The sequence below is a fragment of the Ceratotherium simum genome, chromosome 16 (assembly GCF_057802395.1).
Source record: "Ceratotherium simum simum isolate JZ-2026a chromosome 16, ASM5780239v1, whole genome shotgun sequence".
Taxonomy (NCBI): domain Eukaryota; kingdom Metazoa; phylum Chordata; class Mammalia; order Perissodactyla; family Rhinocerotidae; genus Ceratotherium; species Ceratotherium simum.
In genome coordinates, this window is record NC_141915.1 from 21502933 (window position 1) to 21530601 (window position 27669).

The 27669-nt window shown below is 47.5% G+C and overlaps 2 protein-coding genes across 3 annotated transcripts in view; one reads left to right on the forward strand and one right to left on the reverse strand.

Annotated features, from left to right (window-relative positions):
* Nucleotides 1-27669, forward strand: part of LOC147914945 (uncharacterized) — a 36304-nt gene that overhangs the window by 7387 nt on the left and 1248 nt on the right. Inside the window, exons 1-3 of one of the 2 annotated variants that reach the window (XM_087440790.1) lie at nucleotides 16814-16963; nucleotides 17364-17429; nucleotides 21565-21785. In XM_087440790.1, coding sequence (XP_087296916.1) covers nucleotides 16894-16963; nucleotides 17364-17429; nucleotides 21565-21785 — 357 coding nt within the window. In that variant the 5' untranslated portion in view covers nucleotides 16814-16893. Of the gene's footprint in view, nucleotides 1-16813; nucleotides 16964-17363; nucleotides 17430-21564; nucleotides 21786-27669 lie in introns of those variants that run through there. The other variant, XR_015554675.1, reaches the window with a different exon arrangement.
* MYO1D (myosin ID) overlaps nucleotides 1-27669 on the reverse strand; it is a 312458-nt gene that overhangs the window by 6748 nt on the left and 278041 nt on the right. The window lies entirely within an intron of this gene.

A 27669-nucleotide genomic window follows, 5' to 3' on the forward strand; every position in this document is an offset into this window, starting at 1 on the left:
CCCCGTGCTCCTGGGCGACACCTGCACGTCTAGCCAGGCTGCTGTCCTGGGCTTGCTGGGTCCGCACGGTGGTTCATCTGCTCTGCACACTGCTCTCCTCCAGCAACACAACTTCATCAACTTCTAATACTGCAGCCTCATACACGAGGAAGACGCCGGGCATGATTGGTCAGGATCCTCGTAGGACTAAAACATGCCCAGTCCGTGAAGTTCATTCAAAAGGGAAAGTGACCAGACAGCCTGCAAAATGGGAGGCTCGCAGGAGGGAGGCCCGCTCCTTAGCAAAGGAATATTCTGTACTTTCACCTTAAGTGACAACATATGCCTGCGCTCCTGCTCCTTGCCTTGGCGCAGCCCTGAGCGGCCATGCCCTGCTTCTCAGCCTGTCTTCACGGGGCTGCTGTGGGGTTTGGGCAAAAGAGGCGGTTGAGTAGCTACGATGTGTTGAGTTCCTAACAGAACAACGAGAAGAACCCGCCTTCTGGTCTGGAGAGCTTGGCTAAGCAACACCCAGCTGGTGCTGTCCACACGCTGCCGTTGACAGACAAAAAAGGAAGACAACGTTGATGGATTTTGTTGGATCCTCAATGAGTCAAACGTGGAATTACCACATGACCCAGAATGACACAGAATTACCACATGACCCAGCAATGCCACTCTGGATATATACCCAAACCGAGAACAGGTGTTCCAACAAAAACTTGTAGAGGAATGTTTATAGCAGCATTATTCACAATAAGCAAAAGGCAGAAACAACCCAAATGTCTATCAGCTGATGAAGGACAAACAAAACGTGGTATGTCCATTCAATGAAATAGTGTTCAGCCATAAAAGGAATGAAGTACTGATAGACGCTACATCATGGACGAACCCTGAAAACACTATGCTAAGTGAAATAAGCCAGACGCAAAAAGGCACATATTGTATAATTCCACTTACATGAATGTCCAGAATAGACAAATCCATAGAGACAGAAAACGGATTAGAGGAGTGGCGGTGTGGAGGGACTGCTTAAAGGGTATAGGGTTTCCTTTTGAGTGATGAATATATTCTGGAACTAGATAGTGGTGACGGTTGCACAACACTGTGAATGCACTAAATAGGACAAATGGTAAATTTTAGGTTATGTGTTTTAATTTTTTAAAAAGTGACTGATCTAAAGGAAAAATAAGAACTTGCCCTCAAATCATGTTTTCTGTCCCCATTTCAAGTTCAACCAAAATGGTTTTGAGACCAGCAAAAGGTTTCTGGTGCCTATTCTGGAGACAGAGCAGTAGCAAAGCGCAGTGGCATTCAGGGAGTGGGCACTCCGGGGTAGGGTGTAGGGGGTGGGGAGTGGGGAGTGTCAAGTGTCAAGTGATATCTCTTGCTCCAGCTTCACCACACCGGAAATCTTGATGGAGCCAGAGCGCTTTCCTAATTTTTTAAAGGGAAGAAAGCAGATTTTATAGATGGAGGCAGGGTATCTCCCTCTGATGGTGCGCCAAGCCAGATGACAGCTGCCCACAGCGGCTGGCTGCAGGGGGAGGGGCTCTTGCCTCCCCATCTTCTGTTACAGGATTTAATGGCTCAGCAAACTGTGGGATTTGGGGACTTTCATCTTGTTTCATCTGTTCCAAGCCATCATTGCAGACAAATGGCCTTTATCAAATTACTTTCCTCCATTTTTCACTTAAGACTCCCATCCTCTGCTCGTTAGAGAAATCTGTCGGTAAACGCGAAACTCCATCCATGTGAGTCCCTGTGCTGACTGAGCACTGACAGGTCCTGCGCATAGTGGGGCAAATCTCTCTAGGAGCTGAACCAGCCCAGAAAACGTCCCCGCCTGTCCAGAGCCCTCGTCAGCTGGGGTTAGGAGACGCTGACCCACTGGCCTGCCCTACGCAGGCCAGGACTCGGGGAAATGAGTGAGCCCCTTTCTCTTCTCCAGGGCATTCCAATGGTGTTCCCTACTGGAGCATGGTGACCCTGGTTCTAATGAATGCACTTTAAAGGGGAGCGGAATGGAGGTGAGGGGAAATGCTGTAGCCTGGTGAACGCATTCTCTGCTGGCGTGGCAAGGAGCTCCTGAGAACTCGAGGCTAACGCAACACGTTCGCTTGTGCTTGCTCACAGGATGTGGTGGGAGGAAGCTCGCCTTGCACATAGCGCAGGCAGGTAGTAAACAGATGCTTTTCAAAGTGATGATCAATGTAAGTGTTTCATGATAAACCCTAGAATCACAAAGACAGGCCGCTCTCTGTCCAGACGCCGCGGGGACGCACGCGCTCTGCTCTCGCCGAGGACAATGGCTGCTGATGGGGCGTCTGGAGCTCATGTCTGCAGCTGTTCCCTGGGCCTTTCACTTCCGTCAAGAAGCAAGTCCCTCTGCTCATGTCAAACCACAGAGGGCAGCTCTTTCAAAATCCTGCTTTAGGAACTGCTACTTCTGTTTTTGTCAGGGTGGAAGGGATCCTTTCAGCACGGTCACCTCTAAAGCGAGTCTGAGAGACCAGCGCCCACGCGATCCTGAGGGTGGGGGTGTCGTGCCTCCCAGCCTGTTGAGTCCTTTTTGGGTTTGCAGCTGGTGAGGGATGGGGGTGACACCATTTTTATTTAGAAAATAAAACTTCTCTCGTCCTTAAACGGCTCTCGGCAGGCAGCTCGTCCTGAGGCCCTAGCGCGCCCCGGCACCTGCCTCCACCACATCACTGAACTGGTCTGGCTCCCAGGTCCAGCAGGTAGAATCCCCACTTACCCTACCTGTGGCCCCGACACTGCTCCTGGCCCCTCCCGGCCAGGACGCCCGTCCCCCACGGCTCTCTCCTCACCGACCGCCATCACCCATTTCTCCCCCACCTGCTCTCCTTCTCTTGGCAGCTATTTACCAAGCACCTATGATGGGCCGGGCCCCGTCCAGAGAGAGAGAGCACAGAATGAGTGGGACGCAGGCCCCAGGCTCAGGGCACTCCCATTTTTGATGGGGAGATGGGCAAGTGTTAACACCCCTCCATACACACAGAGGAGGGCCACCTAAGCCTGGGTGGCTGGGTGGGCTTCCAGAGGGGGTGACGTCAAGATTGACCCTTCAAGAAGTAGGAATCCTGTAGGAATAGGTTTTTGTTTTCTCCTTAGATATTGTTTTATCTCCAGTCTTTTTCATTTTATACATTATCCCTCAATAGTGTCACCATGCCTGTGGTTTCAATGACATGCAATTACCCAATCAACATCTCCTGTCCTATCATGAGGTGCAAGTAAATATTTTCAGCCACCTACTAGACAAATCCTGTGAATGTTCCACAGACAGCTGAGTCTCCATGTGTCCAACACCGAGCTCATCCCCTGACCCCTTTCCCAAACTGCTTCCCTCCTCTTGTCGTCATCTACCCAGTCACAAAGGCCAGAACGCCCAGATCAGCCCAGATCCGTCCTCTCCCACCACTGCCCACAGAGAGTCACCAAGTTCCCTTCATTTCACTTTCTTGGTCTCTCTCCACTGCCACCGCCCAGAAACTCAGCCCTTTTCTCCTGGTTACTGACGTGGCCTCCTAACCAATTCCTCTGCCTTCAGTTCGCCCCACACCCCGCTTCAAACGCATCCTCCACATTGTCATCAGAGAGATCTTTTAAAAGCACAAAAAGATCCTGTCACTCCCCTGCTAAAATCCCGTCAGTCATTCCCCAGAGCTTCTGAGAACAGCCCGCCCCCCGCCCCCAACCCCCAGGCTGAGCTGGGTGTTCATCTGTCCCCTGTTCTCCAGCAGCTCTGAGCATGCAACCATGCTGTGCTGGTTCCAACAGCATGATCAGGGCTGACAAGCTTCCCTGACTGCCTACAACTATCCACAAATGTGAATAAAATTTGACAGACAGAATATTTAAAATCAAAGTGGAGGCTGAAGGAAAGAAAGGGTCATCTCCAGGTGTCAGCAGGAAGGAGGGGAGGTGAGGCTAGTGTGGAGGGAAGGTCCAGCGGATGCCAAGCCTGGGGATGTGCTGGCCTGAGCAGGAGTCACACCAGGGTCACATGCGAGGGAATGAGGACTGAGGTCCTGCAGGAGGCTGGGCCCCCACAGGCTGCCCGGTCTAGGAAAAGGTCACCAGAAGAAGCCTGCCTTCTAGCCTGGCAAAGTGGCAAGGAACCACTGTTTGAGAAAACAAACAGTTTTTCAGTAAAAAACTGAAACCTCAAAGCTTTTCTCTCTCTTGACCTCTTGATCTGCATCTATTGCAGATCACCAAAGGCAGAGAGAAAACCTTAACACCTGGAGAGAAAAGACACATTACTTGCAAAGGAATAGCAGGGCTTCTCATTAAATGTGAGAAAATAATGAAAACACAGACTGCAAAGAGTTTAAGGAAAATAACCATCAACCTGGTGTTCTATACCCAACCAATTGTCTGAGCATGAGGGCAAAACAAAGACTTTCTCAGACAACCAGGGCTCAGAGAGTTGGGAGCCTCAGCTCTCAGGGCAAGAACTTCTGGAGGACACGTCATCAGGCAAGATCCTGAATCCAGAGGAAAAGAGTGGCGTCTGAGATGTGTCAGGGAGCAAACAGGCAAATCTAAATAAGCACACTCTGTGAAACACAACAACAATAACAATGACTACCTTTGGGGTTTAGACCAATGCTGAACTAAAATCCTGGATAACGACAACATGAAAGGCGGGGTGGGGGTCCCAGTGGAGCATTTGAAGGCCCTTGTCTTGCTGGGGAGGAGGGCAGGGAGACCGATGAACCTCAGACTTCACTGCTGAGCCCAGGTGTGAAGAAAACGAATGGCAAATGAGAATGCTGGGCTGACATGCACAACTTCCAAAGCAGCAGAAGGAAGGGGGAAGAGAAAACCAGCTTCATCCAATGGAAGGTGGAAAAGAAGAACAAAAGAAGCGAAGAAGAAACATGGGAATAAGAAAACACAAATGAGGGGCCGGCCCGGTGGCGCAAGCGGTTGGGTGCGCGCGCTCCGCTGCGGCGGCCCAGGGTTCGCTGGTTCGGATCCTGGGCGCGCACCGACGCACTGCTTGGCAAGCCATGCTGTGGCGGCGTCCCATATAAAGTGGAGGAAGATGGGCACAGATGTTAGCCCAGGGCCGTCTTCCTCAGCAAAAAAAAAAAAAAAAAAAAAGAGGAGGATTGGCGGATGTTAGCACAGGGCTGATCTCCTCACAAAAAAAAAAAAAAAAAAGAAAACACAAATGAACGTGTTTGTGCAGACCTAGGCGTGGGGCCCGTGAACAGGGGTTTCTCGGGTTTAACTGAGAAATGCAGCTCCGTGCTATTTGTAGGAGACCCAGCTAAATCATAATGACAAAGAAAAGCTACAAATAACGGAGTGGGACAAGATATACAGTGCAGATATTCATCACAGGAAAGGTGGCGGAAAGCACTGCTGTGGAAGGAACTCATTATATAAGTGTTTTCTTCATCAAGGAGTAGTTCACCAGGAAGATACTACCCAGAAAATAAAAATTAGTACATTTGTGTGAGACTGCATGAGATCTGCAAAGATACAATGACAGGTCCACAGTCATAGTACACCATCTTTTTTTTTTTTTTTTTGAGGAAGATTGGCCCTGAGCTAACATCTGTTGCCAATCTTCCTTTTTTTTCCTTTTTCTCCCCAAAGCCCCAATCCATAGTTGTATATCCTAGTTGTAGGTCCTTCTAGCTCTTCTGTGTGGGACGCCGCCTCAACATGGCTTGATGAGCAGTGAGTACGTCTGTGCCCAGGATCCCAAATAACGAACCCCAGGCTGCCAAAGCAGAACGTGTGAACTTAACCACTACACCACCGGGCCAGCCCCCTAGTACACGATCTTGATACGCTTTTCTAAAAATCATCTAGATCAGCAGATGATATTGAACACAGATTTGAACCCAATTAATAAGCTTGTGTGTATGTGTGTACTCCCTATGCTCAACAATTACAGAATACACATTATTTTAAAGTACACATGAACAGGTACTAGAGCATAAAAGGAAGTTCAATAAATACCTAAGAAGTAGCATCAGACAGAAACTATCTTCTCTGACTATACTACAGTAAAAATAGGAATCAAATAAAAAGAGAATATAATAATAATACAAAAATAGCAAAAAAAGCATACAGTACTTACTAAGTGGTTTATAAATATCAATTCATGAAATCCTCACAACAGCACGAGGTAAGTTCCATTTTCAGAAGGGGAAATGAGGCCCGAGAGGCTAAGTACCTGCCAAGGTCCCACAGGGGAGCCAGGATTTGAACCCAGGGAACCTGGCCAGAGTACAAGCCTTAACCTCTGTGCATCCTGCTGCCAAAATGGCCATTAGAATATACTCGTTAGCTGTTCTCCGTTTACAATGTGCTTCTGAGCACAGCGGAGAGCTGAGCGGTTTTCACCCCAGGAGCTCCCAGTGCAGTGTCTGATACCGAGTAGGAGTTCCACAAATGTCTATAGAAAGAATGAACTTATTTTAAAAGACATGATTAAGAAAGCAGCTGGGACTCAATTTGACATAAGACACCAACCAGCAGACCCGAGGGCAGCATCAAGCGTCTTCAAGGCGGGGTTGTTGAGAAGTGAGTTGGAACCCTCAGTGAGCTGGGGCTGGACCCAAAGGGGGTCAGGTGGGGCGTGGGTGCCCTCCCGGCTCCCTGCTCTGTGCAAGGGTCTGTTTGTGTGGACCATGTGATTAAGGCATGTTAAGAGGCACAAGGTATGCTCACTAGTCAAGGGATGCTTTTCGGGAACTGAAGAATCCTTTTGCAAAGTGAATCATTATGTTGCTTTGTAAATCCAAACTTTCACGTATTAGGTGCTCCCTTCCCATTGCTAATGAAGTTCTCTGGGAAATAAAAAGTTTGGTAGGATGACAAATATTTGGACTGACGGATTTTGGAAACATATATGCAAAGCTAGAGAAGTTCCGGGAACTACATCAATGAACATGTTATCATCCTTTTTTTTGAGGTTGAATGGAGATGAGCAGACACTGGTTCTATGTGAATTTCTCAGTAATACCCTAAGTAACGTGGACAGATATTTCTGATGATCACTAATCTGTTTGCTGGCCACCACTGGTGCTACTCAGCAGGGGGCCTTGTGTAGCTGTAAAGGGGTCTTGGATTGGGGGAGGGGAGGTTGAAAATCATCATCATTTACGCAGAACCTACCATGTGCTAGGCACTGTGTTAGACATTTTACATGCATCATCTCACTTAATCCTTACCAAAACCCTGTGAGGCACTGTCATTGTGCCCACGCATAGATGAGGACACAGAAGCTTTAAAGGTCAAGTGATTCTTCACAGCTGGAAAGTGGTGAGGCTAGGATCTGGGCCCAGGGTGTTGGGCTCTTGAGTGACACGTTGAACCCCCATTCCATTCAGTCCCCACATTGAGATGCTTTTCCAGCTCTAGTGTGGGGCCTTGCCTCTGTAGCACAGAGTTCTTTAATACTTGGGGTGCTTACGAGTCAGAGAAAAAGGCATTTGGAATCTGCTGTAATAACGCTAAGGTTTGGGCATTGTGACCTAAAACCACGAGCCCCACTGCACACACACTTCCACCCCTTGTACACTTCTCTTCCTGGACATTTACTTCTTCCACTCCTCGGCCAGGAGATGACATTGATGTTTCCAGGCATCAGTGAGTCCAGGCTGTCAAAGAATGGCTGCTCTGTGGGTGCCTGGAGAGTTTGTGTACTTTTCTGTACACCCCTGGTGTACACCGGTGTCTTGACTTTCCAGTTGGAGTCCCCGAGGAGGACTGTTGCTCTGTGGAGACTCCTGATTTCTGTTTTTTGTCAACCAGAAGGTTCCTCTTCGTTGTGCATTGGCAGCCCTTCCCTGGCAAGGCGGACCAGGGCCCAGCCTCCGTGTGCTGGGGGTGGCCTGGCTGAGTTCACACTGAGAGGCCTGGTGGTCGCTGCTCGCTTCTCTGCTCTGTTTCCCCTCCACCAACATCAGAGACCGAGGTGGTGAGAATGCTCTATCTGCTTTATATATTTGGAATCTGGACTCTTTAAAGGCCGCATTCCTTTGTCCCTCCCAAAATGTCCAAATTAATGCTTTAAGCCAGGGATAATGAAATCTTTCAAAACCAAACTAAGAGAACAAAACAATACCCACAGCTCCCTCAAATATGAGGAAGGAACAAAAACAGAAGTAACAAAACACCACCAAACCAAATAAAAACCCTACCACAAAACAAATAGGATAGCAGCTATGAACAGAGCTGCATCACGGCTGGGGGGGCTGTGCCCCTCAGGGACACTCAGGCTGTGTCCATCACCTCCAACAAGAGGGCAGTGGGCTCCAGAGCCCTCAGGTCATCTGACAGCCATCTGAAACCTTCCCTTTCCTCCTTTCTCTCTTCACACCTCTCCCCTCTTCTCTCTCTCTCTCTCCCTTAACTTCTCATCTCAGTGCTTTAGCTCTAATGTCTTTGGGGCTTTTTATCAAAAAATATCCGTTTGAAAGACTTTTTTTTCCCTTTGCTGTGTTGAGCTTTTCTTTTTTGCATCTTTGCTGTTTCCTGCTTACATTTCTACTTCTCCTATCCTGACACTTCTGTTAACAGCACCTCCAAAGTTAGCACCATCTGTGAACACTGGTGTTTATTCTCTATTCACATCACTAATGAAGGTGCTAAATAGGACTGGACTGAACACGCACAGGGCCCACATCTTCCTCTGAACAGATGATGTTTAATGGTTTGGCAGAAACACCCTTCTTTATTTGCCTATTCAACTCACCATGATGAAGAAGCATTTGAGCTTATGTTTGTGTGTGGCCGTGGGTCACTCTACAGAGGAGCTAACAGGATCCCAGTCCCGTCTTCTGGGAATGGAACATTTAAGGCGATTAACAGCTGCACACAAACACAGTGGGGACACAGACGCTAAAAAGAGAGCCATCACAAGAATGCATAGATAAGATTAATTATTTCTATTGGGTTCAGAGTTATAGGATGGCATTTTTGAACAGGGTTGGGAACCAAGAAAAAGTTTTGCCATGAGCTCAGGAACTCCTTGGCATTGTCTTGAAACATGTTCTACCTCAAACATCTGAGTCTAAGGCTCTGGGATGCAAGATAAATAATAAAACAGCCTCCGTTCTCAAGAAGCTCACAGTCTGGGGAGGGAGGCAGACTTGTCAACAAATAGCTACTATACAAGGCGTGATAGTCAGCACCCTTCAAGGACTAAAGAGTGCGTGCGGGAAGAGCCCAGTGCCCAGCAGACGCGAAGGACTTTGTCTGCTCTCTGCTTCCTGAGAGGGGGTGGCCTCTTGGGCTGTGTAGCCCATGGCTTTGATGTGCGACACATCGTCCAAATAAACTGGGCTCTCAGCACCCTGATCTGGAACCTGATTTCTCTTCCTCACACCACTCCCCATAGACACAGAGGAAGACAGTGCCCAGGGGACAGGGTGCTGAGTCCGCTGTGAGAACGGGCTCACGGCGAGCCCAGTGGGCTCCCCCAGCACAGCCGGTGTCTCTCCTTCCTTTGACACGTCTCTCCAGCTCTAACTGTCTTTCCTTCCTGAAGCCTACCTGTGCCTCCCCAGCCCACAGGGAACTCTGGAACCCATGACAGGAGGCAACGAACTGTCCTGTGGAGAATGAGGAGGACTTGGACAAACAGAGATGACTTGAAGCTTGACTTACAAGTGACATTCAGAGAATGTTCAGGGAATGGCAAGCATGGGGCTGCAGTTCAGGACTGAAGCGTGTTTGGGAGAGTGTGGTGGGAGATGAGGCCAGCCAGATTGGCTGGGGTAGACGACAGGCAAGGAGTCTAGGCTTCAATTTGTAGGCAATGGGGACACCCTTAAGGATTGCTGAGTAGAGAAGACAGACAATACTTCATTTTCTTCAGTGCACTTACTATCTGAAATTGACTTGATTCTTGGCTTGTTTACGTCTGTCTTCCTATGGCTCCTACTACCCCCTCCCAAAGGTAAGCTCCATAGGAATGGGATCTTGTCCATGTCACTGTGCCTAAAAGAGTGTCTGGCATACAGAAGGTGCTTAATAAAAGAGTGAATACATGAAATTCATAGAGAGGAAATGAGAAATGTGGAAGATAGACTGATATGGGCATTCTAAGGCAGGAAGACCGGTTAGGAAACTGTCAGTCAAGGAAGAATGGGCTGTGGCTGTTACGAGGGCCAGGACAGGTCAAGTTGGAGAGATGCTGCAGAGCGAGAACTTGGTGACTGATTGAATGTAGATGGTAAAAGGGAGAGTCTACCACGTCCCTATGTTTTCAGTTTGGGTGATGGAGAAGGAGATAGACTGAGTTTGGTTTTGGACAATATTGAGTTTGACCTCCTCTGGAAAATGATCCAGAGTTTCACTGTATGTCATGTGGACTTTGGAGTACACAACTCATTGCTCTCCCTCCCTTAAAGGAGATTCGTGATCCAGGAAGGTAGATTATATATCAAAATTGTTTCACAAAATCTATTTTGTAAGCAAACTCTATTATAAAATCAGTATTTACAATATTATCATGGTGCTGGGCTCTATTAAGCAAATAAGCCTGGAGTTTGAAAATTTAGTGTTAAAATGGGAAGTACTGTGCACCTGTGCCTTCTACAACCTGGAGGACGTTCTCGTCCACCCTAAACTCCTGAATATCTCTAACCTTTTATTCAATGTTATTCTTTTGTTTTCTATACTTTCCCCACCATTCTTTCCAGCAATCTTTATCTGAAAATGTCCAAATTTTTTAAGTGGTCTTCCTAGGAGTGATAGTGCAAATTATAAAGAAAAAGAAAGAAAGAAAAGGAAAGGTCTAATCCTTGCTTTGCAAACAGAAGGTCACATTCTCTAAAACTGTGACTTGTAGGAAATGGGAAACCAGTCGATGTCCTATGACAATCAGCAAATTGTGGTTTACTGAACAGTTAGTTCAAGTCCCCACCTAGGGGCTGTTAGCACATCAACCTGCTTGCTAAGCTTGAAGAAACTGGTTCTTCTCCAATACTAACCAGTCTTTTGGAACTCTGGCTATAACACACCCGGGAGTCAGACATTCCGGCTGGCAGCAGCAGCAGGAAAGAGACAGGGACTGGGGACTTCCAGGTTCTGTGTATTTCCAGGAATGTTGCTTAATCAAGAGAGGAGACAATGGGGCATGATGGAGACAACACGTGGTTTGGAGTCAGCTGGTTTTAGGGTTTGAATCCAGCTGTATGGCTCTGGGCGATTACTTAATCCTTTGAAGCTCGGTTTCCTTAACTGGGACCATTAACAGTGCTAATGCTCTCTCTTCCAAAGGGTTTCGGTGAGAGTTAAAGGAGAAGATATATGCACAGTGGCTAAGGCAGTGCCTGGCACCAAGCAAGTGCCCCACTAACATTTGTTAAGGGAGTAAAGTGCTTTAATGAAGGAGGGTTTTACCTTTAGAATGTTGGTAAACAAGTGATACAGGGCTGGAAGGACCCTTGCCCTTGTGCCTCAAGGCCTCTTTGCTTGACCTCGGACAGGCCCTTAAGAAACAACTCTGCCCCCTCCTAGGGCCATATTGGCAAAAAGGCTTGTTGATTCCAGAGGCCCTTTTAACTTGTTCTTGGGTATTTTTAAATCCCATTTAAGCTGACAAAGGATGATGCTTTCTTCTTGGTGGCTGATGACACAGTTCTTTTTATGCATTTTCCATCTCACTTTCACTAAACTTTGCTGCCCATCCAGGCAAGTGTAACCCAGGGGGAAGAATATTTGATTAGGTAGCGAGTAACGGGGGATTTTTGTTCTGAGGGGAATTCAAGGAGTTTAAAACAGAAGCAACTATCTCATAAGCCAACCCCAGAACATTGAGATGAAAAGAAACAAACTGCCCACTTTCTACCACCTGTTTGAGAACAGAAGGATTTGCACTCAGTTATGTTAGCTAAAAAATGTACCCTTGTCTCATTGTGGTACTCAATGCCTTTACCACATGAACGCTTTTGATGGAAAATCTACCCCCTGCCCCGATACACCCTTTCATGCTGGTAATAACAGAGGCAAAGTAGGCCTTTCTATGAATACGTTCTGCACACTTCTTAGCAGCTCTGCTTTTTCTATTCTGCATTTGCTATTTTAAGCGAGTACATAATGCATCAATTTTCAGACTCTTTACTCAATGCACTGCTACAGAACTGAGAACTCAGTAATCCTGTCAGGCAGCGCAGAACAATATTCCAACAGATGAAACATTCCATGCAGCCTTATTTCCCTTTTCTTGGGAGGGGGCATCTATTTCTGGCTCTATAATGAGAGAGGCACCAGTCACGGTGGTCCAGTCCTTCTAGCTCAGGAATCCCACATCACAGAAACCACTCACCATGCTGCTGCTCGTGGACACATCAAAGGTCCCGCGGGGTCTCAAGTTCATTCAACTGCTCTCTTATTTTTTATTTTAAGTTCCCAGAAATGGGTTGTTTGGATCCAGCTGGAGCTTGCTGGCTGGAAACGCGAGTGTGGGCTCTCTCCAGCCTCATTTGTGCCTTTCCTGCCAGCCATGAAGAGTTCTTATTCTCTCCATGATCACTAACTTGACTTAGGAGCACAACAGTAACCCTCATTTCCCTGCCCCAGTCTCCTAAGAGATTTCGATGTGAAGTGTCCCCATGTGGCTTCTTGCCAAATTTGCCTTGACCTTGAGTGCAGACACACTTCTAGTAGAAAGTCAACTGCATCTGCTACCTTGGTGGGCAGTATAGGGAGATTTCCCTGCTGTGCGTGTTTATAGCTTCAGTGGCTTCTAACACAGGCCTTATTTACCGCTCAAAGGGTTACCTGGGAGAGGGAACAGAACAATCTGTCGCTACACCCGTTGGCTCGTAAGTGGGTTAGTCACATTTCCAAAGATTTATACTCTTTATACCTGGCTGGTATAAATGGGCTGGGCCACTTCCAGCAACCCCTCGTTTCTGCTCATTTTATCTCATATCAATTAAAAAATGGCACAACAGATTAGACTGAGTGCCTAAGTGATTCTATTGAAAAGTGAATAATTCCATAATAACTCTACACACTGTTTTCTGTCTAAAGAACTAATTCACAGCATCAAATGATTCAGCCATCCCGTTGGGGACCTTGAATTACTGGCTCAACTTCATTAGCATGAAAACAATCAAACCAAATACACTTTTCCTCTGGGGCTGGAAGTCAGACACCCTGAGTAATATTTAGGTCATTGCAGCCCTGGCAAGTCTAAAAAGTGGTTCGTGCCCTGATTAGACAGTTACATATTTGTTTTAAATGACTGTCATAGGAGGGGACCGGCAGGCTTTTTAAGGCAAAGAGAGGTTCTATGAGCAGTACTGAAACAATCTGAAGTGGGCTGAAGTGCACAATTTTTGTCCAGTCTAAAAGGTATTAGCAAAGAAAAATAAAAAAAATAAAAACAAAAAATAAAGTGTATTAGCAGCAGCTTTACAGCTGAAATCTAATCTCTGGGTTTGGGGAGCATAAGTGTCCCCACTTCCTTTTGTCTCCATTTCTGGGAGCCACAGAGCAACGATTCTCAACCTTGACTGCACATCAGGATTATCTGAGAAGCATGTGAAAAACAGTGGCCCCAAGAGGGGTCAGGCCCCGCTCCTCGAGAGTCTGAGTCAGTGGGTCTGTGTGTGGGCCCCTGGACGCTGGCGTTTTAAAGCGCCAGGTGATTTTCCTGCGCGTGCCTGCCGCCCAGCGCCAAAGCAGCGCCTTCCCAGGGAAGGACCGGAAGAAGAGCTGGCTGTGCTTCGCCTCAGGTAAGTGCTCCAATCAGCTACTCGGGAACTGTCTTGGCAAATGACGGGGTTCCCCTTATGCACAATGTAACTGATTAATCAAACTTTTTATTATGATAAATTTCAAACATATACTAGAGAGAGTAGTTACACGAGAATTATTTGGAGCAACTTCATACAGGTACTCTATGCAGTTGAGGGGTTGAGCCCCTGGAGGGTTGCTAAGCTCAGAGGAGGACGGTGGAGATGGGCACCCCTCCCGGCACCCTTGCTTACTCTTCGGATAGCACCCTGGCCTCAGCACTCTGTCAGCACCCTCTTTCTTGTCCACGTTCCCTCATCTCTTATTCAACAGATACATACTAAGTCTTGGCCGTGTGCTGCTCCTGAAGATACAGTGGCGGATAAGACAGGCCTTGCTCCTGCCCTCACGGAGCTGACAGTCTGGGGTGGAGACTTACGTAAACACAAATTATACACTCATCACTGCTCTCCCATAATTCTGGGAAGGGCTCGGAAGGTAACAAGTACAGAATGCTGTGGAATCACACAGTGGGGGACCTAGTCTTGGAGGAACCGGGGAACACTTCCTTGAGGAAGTGATGTTAACTTTTAATATCACATTTTATTTTTAAACGTGAATAATAAAGGCACACAGTATAATATTCACAGGTACTCAGGTATGTATAGGGAAAGTACATTTTCCTTCTACTCTGTCCTCTGGCCTCTCAGTTCCCCTTCCTACAAGCAACCACAGTTCCATTTACTGTGCATCAGTCTAGACATCGTTGTGTGTGAATATAGTGTGTGTGTGTGTGCGTGTGTGTGTATATATACACATATTTACTGAGAAATGACTAAAGCTAAAACCCCTGCCTTAACCATCTTAAAGGCATATCTTTCATTTCTGATGTAGGAATGACAGCAATGGGACCACAGTATATTATGGAAGCAGACGATACCGGAGAGCCACTGACTCATGACTATGACAAGAGTGGTCCAAGGTTTCTGGCTGTTAATCAGTGCTTCATCACTTAAACATTAGGTGTGACCTTCAGAACATGGAAGAGGTCACTCCAAAACATACTGTTAAACCAGATGCCTAACTATGTGTTGGCTATAGTTGGTAGTATGCAGAAAACATTTTTTTTTTTAATTTTTAAAATCTAATTAGACCATGGTGTGTCACAAATGTTTTCTTTTTGTTTTTTTTTTGAAGAGGGCATCAGGTAGAATAGGAGCCAAACTGAGATTTCAAGCCAGTGCCATTAGAGTGACTATGTTGGCCCAGGACAAAGATGGATAAGGAAAGGGTTAGGGGTTGGGGGTCATTGTGGCCCCAGACCCCTTCATTACCAGGTTACCTGAATGTTGACAGCAGCACATTTTGCTTACACAACAATCCCCCACCCTTGATCCAAAGAGTTCAAGCTGACAAAGCCCTGGAAATTCTGATCTGGGGACAGCAATCCCCTCCCGATGAGGAACTCCGGTACTCTGAGGCCGGGATGAAGTGAGTTTCCATGACTCCTAGCTCCACGTCACTCTGGGGGAGCAGCGGTGGGCGCAAGGTGGGCAGCACCAGACCTCTGCCCATCCTCTCGCGCCAGGGTGACCGCAGTGGACCACACCCGGAGTCAGACAACGAGCCAAGGGGCGGATGACCAGGTGATGGAAGAACAGTTCCTGTTCTCTTAATCCTCTTTTTTTTTTTAATTTTATTTATTTATTTATTTTCCCCCCAAAGCCCCAGCAGATAGTTGTATGTCATAGCTGCACATCCTTCTAGCTGCTGTATGTGGGACGCGGCCTCAGCATGGCCAGAGAAGCGGTGCGTCGGTGCGCACCCAGATTCGAACCCGGGCCGCCAGCAGCGGAGCGCGCGCACCTAACCGCTAAGCCACAGGGCCGGCCCTTAATCCTCTTTTTTAAAAGCCTGGTTTCAAGTGAGGCATTAAGGTTCCCAAGAACAATAAATGGGCCCGGGCCTCTCTACGCAGCCACGCTGGGGGATCACGGGCCAAAATCCACGTCCTGGGGCCATCGCGCCGCCCCTCGGTTCCGGGCACCTGCAGCGGGAGCAGAGCCCGGGGCTCCACGACCTCAGGCAGCCTGGGAAGGGCTGATGCCCGGGAACGAGGTGGTGGGGGGCGGTGCGACAAAGGAAAGGAAGGAGGGAGAGAGGGAAGAGGGGGAAGTGAGGGAGGGGGAGGGGGAAGTGAGGGAGGGGAGGGGGAAGTGAGGGAGGGGGAGGGAAGTGAGGGAGGGGGGGGGAGGGGAGGAAGGAGGAGGGGGAGACAGGGAGGGAGAATGTAGAGTCAGAGAGACAAAGAGAATCTGCACCCGCCCAGGGTGGGCTGCGGCAGGGGAGGCGGCGCCCAGGCAGAGGCTGCCGCTTTTAGCTCCGCCGCTCCCGTGGTCGCCATGGCAACGCGGGCATTAGCGATTCCATCTGACATTAAAATGCCGCCGCCGCGGTCTGGAGCGGGGAGCGGGGGTGCTGCGGGCGGGTGGGAAATGTGTGCTCAAACACACGCACGCCCACCGAGGGGGCCGGGCATCGCTGGCTCGTTTTAGACTCTAGTTTTATGCATCATTTATAGTGCCCCCCCCATCCGCCCTCCCTCCTTCCGGCTGTTTTTGTTTGTTTGTCTTTATAGAGAAGGTGATGATTTGGGCCTTAGATCATCTGCTGGCATATTGATGAGCTCACTGGGTTGCTGAAAGGGAAAGGGGATATGGATTTGGGTCACTAAGAGTATATGATTGGTTTAAGACAAAAACATTATGAAATGGAATATTTGGGCGTATAGCAGGCTTGCTTTTTCTTTTCTTTTAAAACCGGGGATATATATTAGCCAGAAATAGTTAAAAGGAAAGGGAGGAGAAAGGGCTACCTCCGCAGACATGTGAAAACAGGATTAGTGGAAACCCTGAAGACCCAGACTCACGGGACCCATCCTGCAGCAGTTTGCTGCAGGTGACAATTTTCCTGCTCAGAATTTTGCTCCAGAAAAAGAAAATCAATCTATGCCCCCTCACCCCTCCCCCCTTTTTTGGTACTTGAAGCCCAACCTCATGGTATTCTCTCTCAAACTGCATTTCAGCATGGACAGGGAAAGGCTCATGAAACTGTCCTCTCTGAGGGCAGAAACTGGTCTTAATCCTCTCTGTAGCTGCTGAGCCTACGATGGGACTCGCCACATACCAGGTGAGGGCGATGGCCTGGCCACTGTGCAGTCTGCAGAGGGACTTCCAAGGTTAGTCTCCTGAATGCAATGGGGACTGAGCCCAGAAACATCCCGTTAGCACAATATGAAGTCAAACAAAGCAAGGGGTGTGGTTGGGAAGTTTTGAAAACTCAGCGAATAGCAAAACGTGGGCAGAAACGTATATGCCTTTTTATCCCCCAGGTGAAGTCTCCCTTTTATGACACATCTCACCTGGGTCTGGAGCATCATACTTTGTAAGATAATGAAGAGGCACGTTGATGAATAATAGGCGTGTGATAGGGTGGTGTGGGCTGGCTGAAGCTGGCTCCCGAGTGCTCTGCTCTCAGCTGCCGTAATGAGCTGTGGGATTCCCAGGAATAAGAGGGCGCCCCGTCTGATTAGGGTGCAATTTCCTGACCAACAGAATTGAGTCTTTCTATCTCAACAGGTGCTGTGTCTGTTCCAAGAGTCCTAGTGCTCCGTGGTGATCTTGGAAGCCACTCTGGTATCCCAGGTAGGGAAGGATTCTTCTCAACCAGGCCTTTCAACAGCCAGGGAGAGAAAAACTATGCATAAAAATAATAAATGTGAACTGCCATTATTCCTGCATTCCAGAATCTTAACCTTCCCATATGCAAAGATGACTGGCAAAGCTGATCTTCCTTGCAGGGGAAATGGCAGGGGGTGGGGAATGAATAGGGAAGGGAAGGACTAAGATGCTGAGAACACGAGGCAGGGAATTAGCCCCCTTTGTTCAGCAGAGCCTAAAGACAACAAACTCTCTTTCTACAGATTTACCAAAAAGACCAAACCTCAATTCTGGAAGCTTCAGATTCTAGAACTGGCCCTTGAGAGATGTTCTGACCTTGCATTCTGCTTTAAGCAGGGAAACATCTAAGGCATTCTGGCCAGACGGCTGTCTATTTATTTCCTAAAGGCCTCTCCCTTAGGGACAGATGGCCCATGCCTCCCTCGGGTGTTACTGCATCCTGACAGTGAAGTTCTTCTAAACCATGACAACCAACCTACTCCTTAGAAACGCACCTAAAATAGGGATGCGAAGGCCCAAGCGAGGCATATCATTTCTGTAGTCTAAAGTGAGTGTTGTGATAGTGGAACATTAAGTCCTTCAGAGGCGACTGCGTGATAAAGGCCCACCAATCCCCACACCGTCATGAACAAACTGAAAAGAACTCGGAGGAAGTTACAGGAGGAGGGGTTTTCAATGCCACATATAAGGTGCCCCTATGTTTGGTAGCCAGAGCTTTAAGGAATATTGAAATACAGATATAAGTGAAATTAATGACCAATAATTTAAAATGATTTGGGGAAACATTAATTTGCTGAGATATGGGTGGCGATTACTTCTTTGTCCATGGAACCCTAACCAGCCAACCTGGATTAAATAAATCTCAGTTTCCCTGAACTATTCCAAATATTCATGCCTAATAAAATGCACATATCCTCCAGGAACAAATAATTTTATGTTCTTTGGTGAAAGGAAAAATTAACTAAAAATGATGAAGGTATCAAATAAATTCTCTTCATGGGGTATCACCCCACTTGCCATGCCAACTCCCATCTCACTGAAGGCCTCATATTGTCCCCTAATCACGAGTGGAAACCACTGAACTCAGGGTTAGAAAGCCTTTGGAGCCAAAATAGGCTCCCCATTGGTCAGAATGAAAGAAATCTGTCCCAAACTACCCTAATTTCTTGAAGGCCTTCTTAATTGTTAGATGCTGCCTGAAGATGAGTTAAAGCATTATAGTGCTTGGAGGGGATACTGGTGAATATATTAGGAAGATGGGACACATTGTTTCCTAAACAGACAGCTGAGTCCTGAGGGATGGGCTACAGAGCTGGTAAGAAGTGATGCTAAGACTGGAGGGATAGGAGGAAGATGGGATGACCTAGTACAAAGGGGCTGGGGGTATGAAGCTAAGGGGCAGTATGAGGACACTAATGACAGGGAGACCAAGGAAAACTCAGCAACCGTAGAAGGCCCTAAAGCCAAGATTGATTTATGCTACACTTCTGAGGAGGGTCAACTCTGCCTGTGTGTTCCATGGAGCAACATCACACTGCTTGTCCCTCTCCTCACTACCTTCACGTCCCCCAAGCCTCTCATACAACAGTGCACTCACACCACTTCCCCTGCCTGCCTACCGCACGTGAGAAAAAGACCAGAGAGGCAGAGGGGGGAGGGCCTGAGGGCCTGCTGGTGGCCAGGAAGCGAAGGAAGGGAGATAGGAGGACAGGAGGGGAGAGAGAAAAGAGAAGGGAGGTATTCAGCACAGGGGTGGACCTCTGTGATAATCCTGCAGCTGCATTTTACAGACAAGGAGCCAGGCCCAGAGAGGCTGTGACTTGTCCAAGATCACTTAGCTAGTCAGTGGCGGAAGTGAAACTCTCACCTAGACTTCAGATTTCCGATTCAGTGTCCATTCATCTCATTTATGAGAGGAAAGGAAAGGGTAGAAGTACCAAATATCACCAATAACGAAAGAGCAGAATGCAAATGGCAAACAGAAAAACTCTCCACAGGAAACGGAAAAGACTCTCAAAATCAGTCCATTTAGTCTTCATGACAAAACAATTAGACAGTTGAGCACCCAGAGTGCCAGTTCCGGAGGGAGACTGGTTGGGGCAAATGCTGGCTTCTCCACTGATAAGCAGTGTGCCTGCGGGCAAATTGCTAAACCTCTCTGAGCCCCAGTTTCCTCAGTAATGAAATGGGGATAACAGTCGTATGGCCCCCACCCAGATTTTGTGAAGATCAGAACATCACAATCCATGCAAAGGGCTTTCTCAGCAGAGTGCCTGGAGCATAAGTGCTCCATAAGCCTTTACTACGACTGTGATTACTACAGAGCTACTATGACCAGGGGTCAAGTGGTTTTCTTACTAGAAAAACTCAGTAAGAAATATTTGTGGGTGCTTTTCTATGCATGGGAAAGCATATGTATTTTCTTCGGGGTTAAATGAGTATATACATCTTTTTGAATTTCCCACAATAAAAAAAGCATGCTTTTGCTTTTGTCTGTGGCGGAGCATGCTTCCTTCTGACCTGTCAACTTACTTTTTCCTCTATTGGTGAGAAAGTCCCGAGACGTCTCAGTTTCACAACTAAAAAAAGAGTAGCTTCTCAGTAGAGTGTCACAAACACTCTCCACACTAACGGGCACAGGCATATGATGGAAACAAAGAAGAAGTTACTTATTTCTGTATTTTAATACTTTTGTTTTCCTTAGGAAGTCAACTGGATTTGGAGTGTAGCTGAGATTCAGCATTCTCAGTCTGAAAGAGTTTGGGTGCCAACATGCTTTCTCACCATCTGTAGAATGGGTACCATGAGGTTCAATCAATTAATATGAATGGGAACTGCAGGCTCCTGGGGTTACTTCTTTGGCCCCTTGGGTGACACGCCTCTGACTGCTGATCCAGTGGCCCAAGGACAAACCTCCCCTCTCTCCTTCTCCTTCCCGTGTGGATTTCTGTGGCTATCTCATTTAGAGACCTGAGTCCTGAAGAGTTTTACATTCTTGGTTATTTTTAGCCTCATGTAGTTTGTTCAAACATGGTCACCACATGGCATGCAGCTGTGAAAAGCAGCTGCCGGAGTCTGATTTCTAGTCAGTATTATTTGACATTTCTTGTCAGGTGATTTCTAAAATTCCTTGTGCTTTTTTGAGGCGATCTCAAGAACTTTTTTTTTCCTGGGGTATAAAACGTGACATGAGAGCTGTGCATCTGATCACCTGCTCTGGGTTGGGGATGAATCCAGAACCCCACTAGGAAGGAAGATTTATTTCCACTCCGAGGACTCAAATTTCTCTGCCACAGAACTCTCAGCTTTGGGACAAGGGAGTGCGGTGGGCTCTGGTCCTGACAGCTTCCTTAAGGCCCTCCCCTCAGTTTTCTAATTTGAGTGAGGGGGCCGCTGTCTCCTGGGGTTTTGGAAGAAAGCAGAGAGGATGAGGCAGCTTGCTGGCCAGCCAGGAGCCAACCTGCAGTGACAACAGCTAAAATGTACGAGAGGCTGGGCTACTCAGCTGGGGAAAATCTGGACCAGATCGCATGCTTCCTCCTGCTCTCTCACCATCTTTTCTACCCTACAGACGCTCACCTGCCTCTCTCTCTCCCTCTCTCTCTCTTTCTGTCACTCAGCGATTAGTCTCTTGGTTCACCCACATACACTCATCAGCCATGATGCTTCTGCCTTCAGGTCTTCTGCACACCCCGTTCCTGCCTGGAAGACTCTTGGTCCCTTTTCCAGACCAACTGCTATTTGTCATTTGATTCTCAACATCGGCATCACTTTTGGAATCCTTTCCTGATCCTCCAAGACAGGTTAACTGTCCCTTCGATGTACTTAACACATTGGATTGTAATCGCCTGTCTTCCCAGCCAGTCCCCGCACTAGACTGTAAACTCCTGGGCAGGTCAGGGTCTTGTTCACTGCTGTAGCCCCACTTCCGAGCCCAGGGTCTGGCCCAGCACAGAGTAGGTGCCCTGTAAATCACTGCTGAATACTGTTCCAGACTCACCAACAACTCCCTTTTTTTTTTGCCTCCTATATATTTCTTAGACTGTATCAAACTCTTTGTCCATCAAATCACCTCTCTAAGCCTTCTATTTTATTACAGGATCTATTCAAATCAAGTTCGTCAGTTTTGAGTTTGGAAAAATCTTCAACTGTGCATATATGCATGGAAATGTGACACTACAGACTCCTGGAGAGTGTCTGTGTCTAGAGGAATACCTGAATGAAAAGCGGCAATCTCAGCTGGCTAATCGAGAAGAGCTAGAGACCTTCATCTGTATCTTGGTCATTCTCCTCCATGAAGCCTCCTTTTTTTATGGGCTGGTAAGTTTGGACCCCTATTTTCAAGGCATAGTTATTCTTGACAAGGAGGTGGCACAGGTTTGCAACCCAGAAGAATCTTCCAGTGACCATCTGGAACTGTTTTTCCTTTCCTTTCAAGAGAATTCTTCTTATAGTAAGTAGAGAGGAAGTTTTCCATCACATACAGTCTCCGCTAACGTCCTCCTTCTCCCCACCCCCAACCTTCTGCTTTCAGCAGATAGGAACGGGTGCCAAGAGCAGCAGTTAGCAGCAGCTACATGCAGCCCCACTGCTGGTTTCTCCACAACTACTTTTCATAAGACTATGTTCATGCTTTTTGCAGTGGGTGTCTTTCCCCAGCCCTCCCCGTCAGGTGGTATTTTGAAGCAGGAGTACACATGGTGTGTACAATGACAGCACAGGCCTCTTATAACTGCAACGCAGCATGGGGCACAGGATTCAACTTTCTGCTTTAAGAAAGGCCACAGGAACAAGGTCTCCATCCAAGAGAGGGCTTCGGAGTAATACCCATGGCATGTGAAGCTGTGCCGGGTGCTGCCAGATCCCCCCTGGATGCCGGCGAGATGACTGGCTGGTGGTGCTAACCACAGCAGGGAGGGGGCCATGTGGCTGTCTGAGAGGTGTGGGCAAGGAGATGGATGTAACTGAGTGTCTAGTCTGTCGAGACACTGCCAGGCACCGTGGACTACAAGCCAAGGATCTGCTTTCTGTCCTCATTGACTCTACATTCTAGAGAGATCCTGACAGATAGGCAGAGGCAAGACATCTTCTCACTGGTCAAAGCTAAGCAAAAGCAAAACAACTTGATTCCTACAGCACCGAAAATGACCTATTGGGGATTTACCCCATTTAAGGCTTGTACCTTTCCTGCCTCACCGGGCCAGTGGTTTTGGGGAAGATGGTAGCCTGATCAGAGATGTCTAATCTCTGCCCTTTGGAGATCTGGTGTTAAGACACCAAGGACCCTCTTGCCACTGCAGGTGGCAGAAAGTAAGGAGGTGGACTGAACAAGTGCATTGCTAGGAAGCTGGTCTCTGATTCAGGAAGTTGAAAGGGAGAGGAGCTAACCCTTACATAGGACTTGGGGGTATGTGTGTGGGGATTTTGGGGAGGGGTAGTGTGGTAGGCTGAATAACGGCCCCATAAAAGACATCCCCGTCCTAATCCCTGGGTCCTGTGAAGGTTACCTTATACGGCAAAAAAGGACATTGTAGATGTGATTACATAGGTTCTTGAGATGGGGAGATTGTCCTGCATTATCCAGTGGACTCTTATAAGTGTCCTTATATAAGAGAAGGGAAGAGGGAGATTGCAGATAGAAGAGGAGGCAATGTAACCATGGAAGCAGAGATTGGAGTGATGCGGCCACAAGCCAAGGAGTGCTGGCAGTGCCCAGCAGCTAGAGGAGGCAAGGTGCAGATTCTCCCCTAGAGCTTCCGGAGGGAGCACAGTCTTGCCGACACTTTGATTTTGGCCCAAAATCAAATCCGTGATCCTGACTGTGGACTGCTGGCCTTCAGAACTGGGAGAAAACAAATTTCTGTTGTTTAAGCTACCAAGTTGGTAGTAATTTGTTACCACAGCAATGAGAAACTAACACAGATACGTAGATGTGCCCTTTGATGAGACTTCTGATTCAGTTCCAACAAGTATTATATGGTAAGTCTAATAAGAGAGAAGAACAAGCATTTCATATTATTATATTCAACATGTAGAGCCAGTATCAAAACTCTTAACAAACACACAGACCCCTCTCCTAGATTTGAATCAGCAACTGTTCTTGTCTAGCGTTACAGTGTTAGGTCTCTCTGACAGTAATTCATGGTAAATTGGAACAGGTAGCTGTGAATTGAGAAAAAGCGCCCCAGCCTCACCAGGGAGGGTCCCAGAAGGCATCACAGACGCACAGTGGAGACAGGGGTGGGACGCAGAGGAGGGTAAGGAGTCACTTTGGAGGTGCAAGCAGCCTGGACAGAGGGGAAAGGAGCACAGCCGCCAGGAGAAGGAAAAGGGGGGACCTGCTTTGCAGCTGTAAGAAGTTGCTCCCTCAGGAAGAATGAAGGGGGTAAGGGAAGGCTGATCCTTTTCTGTTCCATCTGAAACCTCTTTCCTGGGGATAAGCATTCTAATCTTGGGTGTGTGATTTATTTTAAGTAAGAGGAATACAGGGGCATCAAATTGCTGGGTGTGCTGTGTGGATGTGGCTGGGACAGGGCGCTGGGGGTGCTGCCTTTTGGGTGGGGGGACCTTTGGGCTCCTGTGGCATTTTCGGATGGGATAGGTGCCTTTTGCTTAAGGAATGGCTCAGGGTTAGGACACGAACGTGTTTCTCTGGTCTCTCAGATGGAAGATGGAGAAGGGACACAGGAGGCGAGAATCCCCAAAGTGAGGGAAGAACCCTCTTCTCCAGCCCTGGCAGCATTCCAAGAGGCTCTCCAGAGACAGCGTCCTCACTGTGCAAGAGCCCTGTGCTGACTCCCAGCGTGTAAACAAACACGGGGAACACAGTCTTCTCACTGTACTCAGGCTCCTCAACCTCAAAGGCTCCCGGCTGTAACTAACTCCAACAATAGCGTCTCAAACCCTCGATTCATTACCAGGCAGCATCACTTACTGAACAGTCACCGTATCCACGGTGCTGGAGGAGGTTTTGTGGGGGTTTGCAGTAAAAGTAGATGGCACAGTCTCAGTTCTCCAGGGAGAACAAATACAAATAAAAAAAACCTGAACACAAATACAGGTGACAGATATCTAAGGCTCTGACAAGAGCCTTGCATAAGTCACAGAACCTCTTGAAGTCCTCTGTCCATCTGTGAAACAGGTTTAATACAGTAACAAATGGCTCAGATTATTGTAAGAATTAAATGAGGTAATGTATGTGAAAGCACTTTTAAAGCTGTAATAATTGTGTCTCTACATAATTATTACATGATATAATATACAGCATTAAGGAAATATTAAAAAATTATGCTGTTGAGTAGAAGAAATACAGACTGTTAGTCTAATTCCAAGAATATAATAATTTCATTGTGACTCATCAGGATACTCTGGGACAACGATGAGAGACATCACTCAAGAGAAAAGACCATCTTGATAGTGAGTGGAGTCTTTGTCGGTTTTTGTCTGCCCCCTTCTTTTAGCACTCTGCCTCCGCTCCCTCGGAGAGCTGATCCACCCCCTCCAAGCATGGGCGGTGCTGCCCATCAAGGGACCACACTCCCCAGCCTCAGGGATGGGCATGTGAGCTGGACCCTGGCCTCAATGCTTTAGCCTGGGCAGAGGACCTGTGATCCACACGGGGTCAATCAGAGACTTTCCTTGGGATTCACATATTTTGAAGTAGGAAAGCTTTTCTTTTTCCTTTAGATTGCTATGTGGTGTAATGCAAACCTGGAGCTGCCTGTGGCCAAGATTTTCTCTGTGTAGAAGCAGCCTCTAGTAGGACAGAATGAGGCCAACACACAGAGATTGGGGGAGTGGAGAAAGGGAGCTGGGTTGAGCAAAGAAAAAGGGTCTTGATTGTGATCAAGTCCTCAGTTCTAGTGCTTAACTCCCCAGGTCCTACGACTCTGTGAGTTCCTTCCAGGATGTTCAATTTTGGGTTTAAACTGGTCTCTTCAGGGGCCGGCCCTGTGGCTTAACAGTTAAGTGCGTGTGCTCTGCTACTGGTGGGCCGGGTTCAGATCCCAGGCGCGCACTGACGCACCGCTTCTCCCTCCATGCTGAGGCCGCGTCCCACATACAGCAACTAGAAGGATGTGCAACTATGACGTACAACTATCTACTGGGGCTTTGGGGAGAAAAAGGGAAAAAACAACAACAACAACAAAAAAACTGGTCTCTTCATCTGAAAGAGTTCTGATTTATATAGCGAGCTTACTCTGCAATACTAAATAAACCTGGATGAAGGGCAAATAAGAACGTTGTTGGAAAAAGATTCTACAAAGGTCATTGTTTTTCCTGAAAAAATGGGATCAGCTCAGCATTTAGAGATATTAATCCCCAATTTTCTGAACCTGGCTCAGCATTAACCACCTTCTGTATTAATCAAACAAAAAGGCCCTGTGCTTGCATAATGATGAATGCCAGGAGAAGCATTCAGTGACGGTTTAGCGAGATTGTTCCAACACCTGACAAGCATGATCAGCATGAGGAAGCAACTTCAAAATATACAGCCAATAATGCTGAAATGTGGAGAAGAGTGGGACATTTAAGCTTCTAGAGTATTAAGCATCAGTTGTTATTTTTAATAGTTTGTTTACTGAACAGGAAAAATTCATGTCTCAACAGTAGTATCAGGCATCACCAAGTGGTACTATCTTAGAGGTCACTGCACTTTGAGCTTAAACTCACTCCTAATGGCTATGTGATTATCTGGCTGCAAACAGCCATTACCAAGCTGCCAATCTATTGTGAAGCGGCATCTAATCCATTGTGCTCCTGTAGGATGAGAACACTCACAATTCCTGCACTGCACCATCCCTGGTTCCAATATGGCTACTGGGAAGTCCACTGACAACTTCTGAATTAAGCGATGAGAAGGCAGGTCTCTGAAACAAGTATCAGAGACGAAGAAATGATAAAAATGTGAATCCTTCTGTGAGCCCTTTTCTGATCCCCATCCTTCTTTTATCTTTCAACCATATATGATCTGCCTTCTTTTGGGCCTCTACACAAGTTTATACCTGCCCCTGATGGGGCCTACTCAATGACACGAATTCAGAAATTAAGATTGTTTGTAGCAGACGAAATGGTGTAGTGCCAACATCTTACGGTGACCCATGGCTTTAAAAGAGGTGCCCATAGTGGGATATTTGGATTAATCTGAGAAGCAATGAGAGCCAGTATTAGGTGACAGTCTCACTACAAACTCTATGGAGGTCTTAAGAGTGTGTAGAGACTCACAGGGCCATTTTGCCACAGTAGAGCTGAGGTCCTCCACTCCCATGAGTAGGTGTAAAACAGTTCCATTTAGCTTTACCTACACTAAGATTATTTTGCTTGGTGGTTACAAACTGAATGAGAGATATCCTCTTTAAGAAGCCAGACTTCATTACTGCACCTTGCTTCCCTGGGTTTTCCAAGTCACTGAATTCAGTGAATAGTTGGTGTTCTGCCTTCCTTCCTGTCCCTTGACCTCCCTCAAGCTATTGACTTGGTGGCCCTAGAATGCTCTCTCACGTGGCTTCCGTGGTACAGCTTGTTCTTGTCTCCCGATTCTTTAACTATTCCTCTTGTCTCTTTCTCTTCCCTCTACCTCCATGGCTTTAGGTAATTTCTCTCTGCTGGTAACTCCCTAATCTATTTGAACCCCAGACCTTAGTTTCAGCTGGCTCCCGGACCTCTCCACATGGACGGGAGGCAGCTGAGTTTATTGTACAACCAGTCACCCAGCTGCTCAAGCCAGAAGCCTGCAGCTCCTCCTTGAATCCACCCTCTCTCTCTCTCTGCAGCAATCCATCACCAAGTCCTGCAGATTTCACCTTCTAAATCGCTTCCAAATCCACCTTCTCTCCTTCCATCCTCATTGCCACCTCACTATTCCGCCCTTCATCCTATCTCACCTCAATCACTGGAACAGCTTCCTCTCTGGTCTCCTTGCCTCCCACCCGCTCTTCAAGCTGCCACGAGAATCATCATACCGAAATACAAATATGTATGTTACAAATCTGACCTCTTGCTTGAAACCCTCCTTTAGTTCTTCACTGCCCTCAGGAAAAACCCCGAACTCTTTCTGGTGTTTCTGTGACCTGCTTACCCCTCTGATTCCCAGGGTTCTCACTCCTTCCCAAGGTTCCTCTGCTCCAGCCCCACTCAACTATTTTCAGTTCCCCCACGTGCCGTGCTCTCTGTTCCCTCCCGGCTTTCCCACTTGCTTTTCCGT